A 12414-nucleotide genomic window follows, 5' to 3' on the forward strand; every position below is an offset into this window, starting at 1 on the left:
AATTTATAGTACTGTCTAGAGGTTTGACACATATCTAACCTACTTGGTTTTGTCTTCAAAAGATACACGTTCCAAAGCGTCCTGCTCTTGTGTGGCGAAACGTCACCTTCCTTCCGTCTCGGTCCTCCTCTTGCCTGCTTTTACATTACTGTTCTTGGTGAGGCTCAGGAAGCAGGATGATCATGAGGAGGGCAGAGCTATCTGCCTGCAGACATTAAACTGTAGGCATGAAACTGCAAGTTGTTGGCAGGTGGGAAGTACTGGTTGATGAGAGACAAAACTCAAGTTTGAATTCCTGGATTCCAGAGGAATTTGTTAACTTACATCATGGAGATGAGGAATAAGGTCCCTCTGTGGGAGATACAGGAGCCACAGGACAGAAAGCAGGAACATCACGGAGGAATTGCCATTAGATTCTGTATTCTGCATAGCAGAGATTTGTAGGTAGGTGGGATGTTCTGTCTTGAAAGAACATTTCTCAAAGTGGTCCCTGAACCAGAAGCATTGGTAATTTGTTAGACTTATTGAATCATCCATTCTGAAGAGTGGGGCCCAGCAATATTTTTGTTTTAACAAGCCCTCCAGGTTATTCTGATGCCTGCTCAAGTTGAAGGACCACTGTTTTAAATAACTCATTCCAAAAAAAGTTCAAGGATATGTGGTAATAATTGTAGAAGGAATAATGGGCCCTCCCAGACTTTTTACCAAACAAGCTTCCCTATAGAGCTCTTTAAAACTCAGTAAAACTGTGGAATTCTTTGGGCTTCCAGTGCACATTTGTTCTACAGAGAAAAGCTAGAAAACTTATTTTAAAACTCAGTAAAACTGTGGAACTCTTTGGGCTTCCAGTGCACATTTGTTCTACAGAGAAAAAGCTAGAAAACTTACAAGTTAAAAAGCTTTAGATTAAGGGTTAAGGGTTTCTCCTTGGGTTCCCTGTGAATGGTTCTGAATGATGTTAGTGATCCAAGGGAACAACCTACCTCATTCACAGGTATGTTCTCAGCAAATAATGTTAGTTACGAATTTATTGAATGGAAGTGTGGGGTAATGAAGGATAAATACCACATACACACTTCCCTTATCCTCTAGAACAGTGGCCAGCAAAATATGGCTCAGTAAATAAAGTTTCTGGACCACAGTCACATTCATTTATGTATTGTCACTGGCTGCTTTTGGGCCTCAGGGGCAGAGTTGAGAAGTTGCAACAGAAAGAAACGCCCTGAGAAGTCAAATGTTTTCTGTCTGGCCTGTTACAGAGTTTGGTGACCCCTGATCCAGAGTAAAGTTTCTCAAACCATAATGTGCACCCAAATCACCTGGGAAGCTTGTTAAAAAGCACACATTGGGGTTTTTCAGTGAGTGATGCCAATGCTTTAGGTTCACAGAGGAGCTGGGGGTTAGAGCGCTGAGCACAGGGCTGTGTAATAGCGCCAGGGCTCAGGCAATTGGGTGCATTTCTCTGGTCTCCAGGATCACAACTGCACTCTGAAAGCCTCCAGACAGTTGAAGAATAAATCACTTTATTAGGAAAGTGTTATGAAAAGCTCCCCAGTTTCGGGGTCCACACTCCAGCTCAGCCTCACTTTAGGCATTTCTTGCCTAGTTCCTTAATACAATTCTACAGATTTGTGAGTATTTAAGATTTCTTTTACCTCTCTGTGTGTCTGTGGTACCCCTCACCCACTTGCCCCCCTGGGCAGCCTCTAGCCCAGCCTTGTTTACTCTTTTTCTGCAGGAAGCTAAATCTGGAGAAGCAAAGCTACTCCAGCTAGAACCCACTTAGATGGGTTCTCCTTCGTCTTCAGGTTGAAAGTCCACACGTAGGTGGGTCCCCGCTGACAGGTCTTGTACACGGGACAAGGGTAGACACTGCGGCAATCCTGCTTATCTGCAGGAATGGCCTTGATGAACATCACAGGCATGGGCGGCGTCAGATCCTTCAGCTTGGCCTCTGTAATGATCCCAGCCTGAGGACAAAAACACGAGGAGCTGCTTCAGAACAGACCCAACGCCCAGCCAGCCAGCCAGTCAGCCTTCCTGTTAGAAGACCCAGTAGATGGGAGATGGGGGAGGCCTGGCTGCCTTGTAGTCCTGTCATTAGCCCATGATGGAATGCATCTGATACCTGGAAAACATTTCTATTGTTTTCCGGCCTAAATCACTTACTGAAGGAGAGTTCCAAAAGCTGTTATTTATCTTTACATAAATTAATCCTTGGTAAGCTTGAGTTGCTCTTATTTTTTATTTTGGTATCAATATACAACCACATGAGTAACATTGTGGTTACTAGGTCCCCCTCATTCTCAAGTCCACACCACATACCCCATTACTGTCACTGTCCAGCATAGTAAGATGCTGGAGTCACTACTTGTCTTCTCTGTGCTATACTGCCTTCCCATGCCTCCCCCACGTTATGTGTGCTAATCATAATGCCCCTTATTCCCCTTCTCCCTCCCTTTGCACCCATCCTCTCCAGTCCCTTTCCCTTTGCCAACTGTTAGTCCATTCTTGGGTTCTGTGAGTCTGCTGCTGTTTTGTTCCTTCAGTTTTTGCTTTGTTCTTATGCTCCACAGATGAATGAAACCATTGGGTACCTGTCTTTCTCTGCCTGGCTTATTTCACTGAGCATAATACCTTCTAGCACCATCCATGTTGTTGCAAATGGTAGGATTTGTTTTCTTATGGCTGAATAATATTCCATTATGTATATGTACCACATCTTCTTTATCCATTCATCTACTGACGGACACTTAGGTTGCTTCCATTTCTTGGCTGTTGTGAATAGTGCTGCGATAAACATAGGGGTGCATATGTCTTCTTCAAACTGGGGTCCTGCATTCCTAGGGTCAATTCCTAGGAGTGGAATTCCTGGGTCAAATGGTATTTCTATTTTTAGTTTTTCGAGGATCCTCCATACTGCCTTCCACAATGGTTGAACTAGTTTATATTCCCACCAACAGTGTAGGATGGTTTCCCTTTCTTCACATCCTCGCCAGCATTTGTTGATCCTAGTCTTTTCTATGTTGCCACCCTACCTGGTTTGAGGTGATAACTCATTGTGGTTTTAATTTGCATTTCCCTGATAATTAGCCATTTGGAGCATCTTTTCATGTGCCTGTTGGCCATCTGGATTTCTTTGGAGAAGTGTCTGTTCATATCCTCCAACCATTTTTTAATAGGATTATTTGCTTTTTGGGTGTTGAGGTGTGTGAGTTCTTTATATATTTTGGATGTTAACCCCTTGTCAGATATGTCATTTACAAATATATTCACCCATACTGTAGGATGCCTTTTTGTTCTGCTGATGGTGTCCTTTGCTGCATGACAAAGTGCCATTTGTTCATTTTTTATTTTGTTTCCCTTCCTGTTCAGGAAAAAGTTGCTCATGTTTATATTCAAGAGATTTTTGCCTATATTTTCTCCTAAGAGTTTTATGGTTTCATGTGACTTACATTCAGGTCTTTGATCCATTTTGAGTTTACTTTTGTGTATGGGGATAGACAATAAACCAGTTTCATTCTCTTGCATGTAGCTGTCCAGTTTTGCCAGCACCAGTTGTTGAAGAGGCTGTCATTTCCCCATTGTATGTCCATGGATCCTTTATTGTATATTAATTGACCGTATATGCTTGGGTTTATATCTGGGCTCTCTAGTTTGTTCTCTTCGTCTTTGGGTCTGTTCTTGTGCCAGTACCAAACTATCTTGTTTACTCTGGCTTTGTAGTAGAGCTTAAAGTCAGGGAGCATAATCCTTCCTGCTTTATTCTTCCTTCTCAGAATTGCTTTGGCTATTCAGGATCTTTTGTGGTTCCATGTGAATTTTAGAACTATTTGCTCTAGTTTGGTGAAGAACGTTGTTGGTATTTTGATAGGGATTGCATTGAATCTGTAGATTGCGACAATATTAATTCTTCCTATCCATGAGCATGGGATGTGTTTCCATTTATTGGTATCTAATTTCTCTCATGAGTGTCTTGTAGTTTTCAGATTATAGGTCTTTCAGTTCCTTGGTTAGGTTTATTCCTAGGTATTTTATTCTTTTTGATGCAATTGTGAATGGAATTGTTTTCCTGATTTCTCTTTCTGCTAGTTCATTGTTAGTGTTTAGGAGTGCAACAGATTTCTGTGTATTAATTTTGTATCCTGCAACTTTGCTGAATTCAGATACTAGATCTAGTAGTTTTGGAGTGAATTCTTTAGGGTTTTTTATGTATAATATCACATCATCTGCAAACAGGGACAGTTTAACTTCTTCTTTACCAATCTGGATGCCTTTTATTTCTTTGTGTTGTCTGATTGTCCTGGCTAGGAACTCCAGAACTATGTTCAATGAAAGTGGTGAGAGTGGGCATCCTTGTCTTGTTCCCAATATTAAAGGAAAAGCTTTCAGCTTCTCGCTGTTAAGTATAATGTTGGCTGTGGGTTTGTCATATATGGCCTTTATTATGTTGAGGTACTTGCCCTCTATACCCATTTTGTTGAGAGTTTTTATCATGAGTGGATGTTGTTAATTTTGTTGAATGCTTTTTCAGCATCTGTGGAGACTATCTTGTGGTTTTTGTCCTTTTTGTTGATGTGGTGGATGATGATGATGGATTTTCTAATGTTGTACCCTCCTTGCATCCCTGGAATAAATCCTATTTGATCATGATGGATGATCTTTTTGATGTATTTATGTGTTCAGTTTGCTAATATTTTGTTGAGTATTTTTGCATCTATGTTCATAGGGATATTGGTCTGTAATTTTCTTTTTTTTGTGGTGTCTTTGCTTGTTTTTGGTATTGGAGTGATGCTGGCTTCATAGAATGAGTTTGGAACTATTCCCTCCTCTTCTACTTTTTGGAAAACTTTAAGGAGGATGGGTATTAGATCTTCACTAAATGTTTGATAAAATTCAGCAGTGAAACCATCTGGTCCAGACGTTTTGTTCTTAGGTAGTATTTTGATTACCAATTCAATTTCCTTGCTTGTAATTGGTCTATTCAGATTTTCTGTTTCTTCCTCGGTCAGCCTTGGAAGGTTGTATTTTTCTAGAAAGTTACCCATTTCTTTTGGTTATCCAGTTTGTTAGCATATCATTTTTCATAGTATTCTCTCATAATTCTTTGTATTTCTGTGGTGTCCATTGTGAATTTTCCTTTATCATTTCTGATTCTGTTTATGTGTGTAGACTCTCTTTTTTTCTTGGTAAGTCTGGCTAGGGGTTTATCTATTTTGTTTATTTTCTCAAAGAACCAGCTCCTGCTTTCATTGATTCTTTCTATTGTTTATTCTTCTCGATTTTATTTATTTCTGCTCTAATCGTTATTATGTCCCTCCTTCTACTGACTTGGGGCTCATTTGTTCTTCTTTTTCTAGTTTCGTTAAATGTGAGTTTAGACTATTCACATGGGATTGTTCTTCTTTCCTAAGGCAGGCCTGTATTGCAATATACTTCCCTCTTGCATGGCCTTCGCTGTGTCCCACAGATTTTGTGGTGTTGAATTATTGTTGTCATTGTCTCCATATACTGCTTGATCTCTGTTTTTATTTGTTCACTGATCCATTGATTGTTTATGAGCATGTTACTAAGCCACCATGTGTTTGTGGGATTTTTCATTTTCTTTGTGTAATTTATTTCTAGTTTCATACCATTGTGATCTGAGAAGCTCACTGGTACAATTTCAATCTTTTTTAATTTACTGAGGCTCCTACTGGGGCCTACTATATGATCTATTCTTGAAAATGCACTTGAGAAGAATATGTATCCTGTTGCCATTGGACGGAGTGTTCTGTAGTTGTCTGTTAGAGCCATCTGTTCTAATACGTTGATCAGTGACTCTGTGTCCTTATTTTCTGTCTGGTTGATCTGTCCTTTTGAGTGAGTGGTGTGTTGAAGTCTCCAAAATGAATACATTGCATTCTATCTCATCCTTTAAATCTGTTGGTATTTGTTTCACATTTGTATGTGATCCTGTGTTGGGTGCATAGATATTTATAATAGTTATATCCTCTTTTTGGACTGACCCATTTATCATTATGTAATATCCTTCTTTGTCTCTTGTTACATTCTTTGTGTGAAGTCTACTTTCATACAAGTACTGCAACTCCTGTTTTTTCTTCCTATTTGTTGCATGAAATATCTTTTTCCATCCCTTTACTTTCAGTCTGTGTATGTCTTTGTGTTTGAAGTGAGTCTCTTGTAGGCAGCTTATAGATGGGTCTTGTTTTTTTAATTCACTCAGTGACTCTATGTCTCCTGATTGGTGCATTAAAACCATTTACATTTAGGGTGATCATCAATAGGTATGTACTTATTGCCATTGCAGGCTTTAGATTCGTGGTTGCCAAAGGTTCAAGGGTAATTCCCTTACTAACAGTCAGATTTATCTCACTTATTAGACTATTACAAACACAACCTAAAGGTTCTTTTTTTCCCTCCTTCCTCCTCCATTCTTTATATATTACGTATCATATTCTGTATTCTTGGTTTATCCCTTGATTGACTTTGGGAGTAGTTGATTTGATTTTGCATATGCTTAGTAATTAATTGTTCTACTTTCTTTACTGTGGTTTTATTATGTCTGGTGACATCTATTAAACCTTAGGAACACTTCCATCTATAGCAGTCCCTCCAAAATGCACTGTAGAGGTGGTTTGTGGGAGGTAACTTCTCTCAGCTTTTGCTTATCTGAAAATTGTTTAATCCCTCCTTCAAATTTAAATGATAACCTTGTTGGGTAGAGTATTCTTGGTTCGAGGCCCTTCTGCTTCATTGCATTAAATACATCATGCCACTCCCTTCTGGCCTGTAAGGTTTCTGTTGAGAAGTCTGATGGATTTTTCTTTGTATGTGATCTTTTTTCTCTCTCTGTCTGCTTTTAATATTCTGTCCTTATCCTTGATCTTTGCCATTTTAATTATTGTATGTCTTGGTGTTGTCTTCCCTGGTTCTCTTGTGTTGGGAGATCTGTGCACCTCCATGGCCTGAGAGACTATCTCCTTTCCCAGATCAGGGAAGTTTTCAGCAATTACCTCCTCAAAGACACTTTCTATCCCTTTTCTCTCTCTTCTTCTTCTGGTACCCCCATAATGTGAATATTGTTCCATTTGCATTGGTCACACATTTCTCTCAATATTCTTTCATTCTTAGAGATTCTTTTTCCTCTCTGTGCCTCAGCTTCTTTGTATTCCTCTTCTCTAATTTCTATTCCATTTACCATCTCTTCTACTACATCTAATCTGCTTTTAAATCCCTCCATTGTATGTTTCATTTCAGATATGGAATTTCTTAATCATTGAATCTCTGTCCTAAATTCATCCCTGAGTTCATGAATATTTTTCTGTGCCTCCATGAGCATGTTTATGATTTTTATTTTGAACTCTCTTTCAGGAAGATGGGTAAGTTCAGTTTCATTTGGCCCCTTTCTGGTGTTTGTGAGATTCTTGTCTGAACAAGTTTCCTTTGATGTTTCATATTTGCATGTGGTGCCCTCTAGTGCCCAGACGCTGTAGTCTCTGGAGCTGCTCAGTCCCTAGAGTGATGTCAGGGGTTGCAGGGGAGCAGCGCTGGTGCCTGGAGAGAAGGAAATAGCTGTTTCCTGCTTCCCGGCTGCAGTGCCTGTCTCCATTGTCAGAACCAGTGGGCTGAGCGCACAGGTGTAAGCCTCTGCGCTTTGTGTCTCTAGCTGCGGTAGGCGGGGCCTCTGGCTGGTCTAACACCAGGGCAGGGTCTGCCGGTTTGTGAGCTGGTGCCAGCAGGCCAAGAGGAAGGCTCAGCAGGCTGCAAATCACAGTGGGGGGCCTCAGAGCTGAGTAGCCAGCCAGCGGGATGGAGTGCCTGAAGCTCCTGAAAGTTCCCAACCTGCTGAGCAGAGTGTACCCCGACAGTTTTGTCTACTATTCCTTTGTCCTGAGCAGTGAGCTCTGTGCAATCCTTGCCCCTTTAGCAGCCCTCTCACTGTTAGGAAGTCTCTCAGACTGCCCACCTTTCTTTTGTCCCACTGCAGCTGGATATGGATCTCTGTTTTCCACAAGTGGTGGAATCTCAGTCTCTCCACGTATTCTGCCTGTCTTAGCTTTCCAACCCCACTAATCTCCAGAGCACCATGCAATGTAGGTTTGTGCTCCCAAAGCAGATCTCCAGGGCTGGGTGTTCAGCAGTCCTAGGCTTCCACCCCCTCTCCCACTCCATTTCTCTTCCTCCCGCATTTGAACTTTGGTGGGGGAAGGGCTTGGGTCCCACCAGATCACGGCTTTGGTACCTTACCCTGTTCCCTGAGGTCTGCTCTGTTCTCCAGGTGTATGCAGTCTGGTGCAGTCTTCTTTCGTGTTGCTCTTTTAGGATTAGTTGTATTATCTATATTTTGATGTTATATGTGGTTTTGGGAGGAGTTCTCTGTCTCACCTCTTATGGCACCATCTTGAAACTTCCCAACCCCCTCTTATTTTTTCATTCATTCATTTCATGAGCATATTGAATGTAACTATTTGCCAGATGTTGTGCTAGGTGCTGTGGATTTAAAGATGGCTAAGACACAGCTCCTGCCAGCAAATGCTCTAGATTTTCAGATTTTGGTTGTGTCCTGATCAGTTTCATTTTAGACTTCATCCACCCTCAAACATTTTGACTTTTTGAGCAGACACAGCTATGTTCTATGTTAACTCGTGTAATAGAGACCTAATTCTGTAGCTTTCCAAATGGGCTTCTTTATGGTTTCTGAGATGTTGTGGATAAAGTGGAGGTTCCTGGGCCAGTATTCTCACCAGGCCCTGGTTGGCTAGCTCGCTACACATGTGTGAGCAGTGTCATTATTGAGTCTATATAAAGAGCTCCGCCCAGTGTTCTGGGTGACACAGTGGCACAGCTGCAAGGCTGCAGGAAAGCAGAGGCTGGAGTGGTGGCAGCGTCGAGGACAGAGATTGAGACGGCTGTGTGGGCCCAGAGGCCCAGAGGCAGAGACCGGCTTGCTCTCTGCAAACTCGCTCTGAGTGGACGGGAGTCTTGTGATTGACCTGCCACCATGGGAATAAAGTTGGTTATAACCCTTTCACCCCAAGAATGTTCTACTGTCATTTATTTGGTCACATTGAATCCATAGTGAACTTGCCCAGGGGTTGAAACCCACTGGCAAGACAGATGTCTCAAGAGAGCTGTCTAAGTTTTTCCTACTAGTGTTGAGAAATGTTCTGAGTAACAAAAGGGTTCCTTGGTCAGATAAGCTTGGGAAATGGACTCAAAGCTTTATAGTGTACACTAGCATATAGAAGACAAGGAGAAGTGCTAAAGGTAAAGAAAACAATTGAACTTTATTTAACCTTGTGTTTCCCAGACTTACTTGACTACAGGTCCCTTTTATTTGCAATCTATTTATTTCCTATGGCACTAATGTTTTATGAAACATCCTTTGGCAATGGTTGATCCAGAGTGATTCACAGATTCCCTGTTGTTTCCAGATGACTCTGAGCCCCTTATACTATAAGTAGAGTTTGATTTATTTTCCATGAAATTTATTTAAAGGCAAGGATGTGCCTCTTTAGTTCTGTTAGAGGGTGATATGAAGCATGATGGGTAACAGAACTAACAGAAGTGAGCTCCAGTGCAGACTTGCAGAGACCGCCCCCCTCCAGAGAGGGAAGATAAGGGCAGTTTCCTGGGAATGGGGCTTTGAAGGTTCTATTTTGCTCCCTCCAGGGGCTTCTAGGCTGCTGATTCCACTGTGACTGTGACCTGTTGGTTTTCAAGGCTACCAGAGTTGGGCAGGGGAAGGGATGGGAATAGGGCCGGTTAAAGGTCACAGAACTTCCTTGTGCTGAGATTTCAGCCATTTTTCTTCAATTAACACTTCTTGTCTTTTGGTTGATTTCCAGAGTTCTGAAAACAATTGACACTGACAATTTTTTGGCCAGTGTTCTTACTGTTTTTTAGAGGAGAGGATTTGGGGACATCCTTACTCCTCCATTTTGCTGAAATCTTTCTGGGATAGAAACTTTGAGAATGAGTTCTGGGTAGGCAGGTATTGCTTTCTGGGAAGTTTTTTTTTATTATTCAGAAACAAGTTGATGAAAAAACCAGATTAGAATCAGCAGCACCTCCCACCCCCGCAGTGCCAGTGCTCTTCCTTCTGAGCTCCTTCCCCGTTTATCTTTTTTGAACTTCTCTCATTTTGATGTTTTTGGTATCTTAGCTCTGGCTCTCCCTAGGCCACCCTGCATGTAATACAATCTGTATGGTCACCACTGACAGATTCTTGTAGAAATGTTCATGTGAAGAGAGGGGAGCTGAGTTCCTTCTCAGGGTTCAGGCTGCCACTTTATTGTCTTTTCTGTTGGCTCTTGATTGGTTTCCTGGTAATGAATCACTACAAAGTTGGTGGCTTAAAAACAACAGAAATGAGTTCTTTCACAGTTCTGAAGGCTAGAAGTCTTGAATCAGGGTGTAGGTAGGGCTTGTTCCTTCTGGGGCTCCGAGGCAGAAACTGTCCCAGGTCCCTCTTTTCACCACTGGTGGTTGCTGGCACCCCTTGGCGTTCCTTGGCGTATGATGCATCACTTGTGTTTCTCCCTCTCTCTTTACAGGGCATTCTCTTCTGTGTCTCCAATATGACCTGATTGGATTTAAGGCCTACTCTACTATAGTATAACCCCCATCTTAACTAATTATATATGCAAAGACCCTATTTCCAAGCACGGTCACATTCTGAGGTCCTGAGTGGACATGAATTTTGGGAGGATATTTTCCAGTCCAGTACAGCCCCATATATGTATTTACATGACCTAGGATCTTCTAGATTTTCTAACAGTTTTTCACCATTAGCTTTGTATTGATGGCCAGGAATAGTTGAATGCCATTTTCCGAGTGGGTATTTGACTAAGTAGTCCTTTCAGATAATGCATATAATAAATGTAAACTTGTTCTAGAATTATCCATCCTTGTTCATGTCATTTATCCCAGCCATCATTGCTTGCTTGCCAGCTTCCTATCCATAACAAAGTATCTCTAATCCTATTGGGACTCAATTTTGTATTAGGCTTCAGTGAGGAATCCTTTCAGAATGTCATTAAAATGGTATCTACTGGCTCCCCTTTGCAGACAGGGACAATATAAAAGGTGGAAGATATTCCTGCTCTCCTAGAGCTCATGAATGAGAAAAATGGACCAGGGAAGTGAACTGACAACCCAGGTGACAGCAGAGGGATAGATGACTCCAGCACTTTTTGAGCACTCCCTATGTGCCAGGCACTATATATTACCTCATTTAATTTTCACAACAACTCTATATTCCCATTTGACAGTTGAAAATTGAGATTTGGAGAGACAGAACTACATCCCAAGGTCACAGAGTTAATCAATGGTGGTGCTGGCATTCAGATCCAGCCAGCCTCATTCCAGAACCCATGCTTTTAACACTCCACTTCGCAGACTTTGTGTTCTTTGTACCATCCCTGGCTGCATAAAAATGGCTTGACAACCTCAAGAAAAGTTGATTTAGGTTAAAAGATTCAGGGGTACCCCTCTGAGTAATCACAGTTAATAGAGACAATACGTATCATCCCACACAGGATGCCCTTTGGCTCATCTCAGGATTTACCTGTGTATCCCAGCGAGCACCTTCCATGAAGAGGCCATGGATGTAAGCCCCTTCCCGAGGAGGGCTCCTGACTTCCTCTCTATTCTTCTTTGTCACATCACATTGCAGGGCCATCTGGTCTAGTGGCCACTCATTCTTGCGGGCCATGGACTGCATGATGGCAGTCAGGAAGGACTGGGGGTTGAAGAAGCCTGTCAGCCACACAGTGGAGGGCATCACAAAGTCTCCTATCCAAGCCTCCAATTCCTTGATTCGGTTGAGGAGGTCCAAAAACCAGGCTGCCAGGCCTGCTGTGGAAGGGTAGGCTCGCCTGGCCCAGGGCTCTGGCACTGTGTCTAGGTACAGGGCGTTCTGTAAGTTCTCCATGTCACCAGTCATAGTCAGCTCCCCCTGAAGACAAAGAGCAAGAGGGAAAGAGTGAGGGGGCAGCAAGTCCCCAGAAACAGTTGGCCTTGGGGACCTCTGGCTCACGGCATGCAGGCAGACAGGAGATGACTCGAGGAGTGGTGACACAGTGACTTTCATGTTTAATACTTGATTTGAAAGGTTTGTTTCATAAAGGCTAGTCCTTTAAAACTCTCCCTGCCCTAGTGATCAGAGTCTCCATCTATCTATTGACAGTAGTTAAGGTCCACTGGGGACCTCAGACCACCTGTGGGTTCCATGCTGGCTCATCCCTACCCTAGAGCTGAAGTTCCACAACTCTCCACCTGACTTTGCAGCAGCCCTGCAGGCTTTTACTTACAGCTTAGAAGCACAAGAAATCGATGCCTATGAGATCTGTATCCCCCAAATCAAGGGTTTCCTTGAAAAATCAAGCTTAGATACATAGTCAACTTTAA

General features: G+C 42.2%; 1 protein-coding gene across 15 annotated transcripts in view; it reads right to left on the minus strand.

Annotated features, from left to right (window-relative positions):
• Positions 1-1637: 1637 nt before the first annotated feature.
• Positions 1638-12414, minus strand: part of DNAH9 (dynein axonemal heavy chain 9) — a 352680-nt gene continuing 341903 nt past the window's right edge. For all 15 annotated transcript variants that reach the window (XM_057500838.1, XM_057500837.1, XM_057500842.1 and 12 more), the window contains 2 exons: positions 11573-11962; positions 1638-1970 (listed from right to left, as the gene is read on the minus strand). In XM_057500838.1, the coding sequence (XP_057356821.1) occupies positions 1743-1970; positions 11573-11962 (618 nt within the window). In that variant the 3' untranslated portion in view covers positions 1638-1742. The remainder of the gene's footprint in view (positions 1971-11572; positions 11963-12414) is intronic.

This window comes from Manis pentadactyla, chromosome 4 (assembly GCF_030020395.1).
Source record: "Manis pentadactyla isolate mManPen7 chromosome 4, mManPen7.hap1, whole genome shotgun sequence".
Classification (NCBI taxonomy): Eukaryota; Metazoa; Chordata; class Mammalia; order Pholidota; family Manidae; genus Manis; species Manis pentadactyla.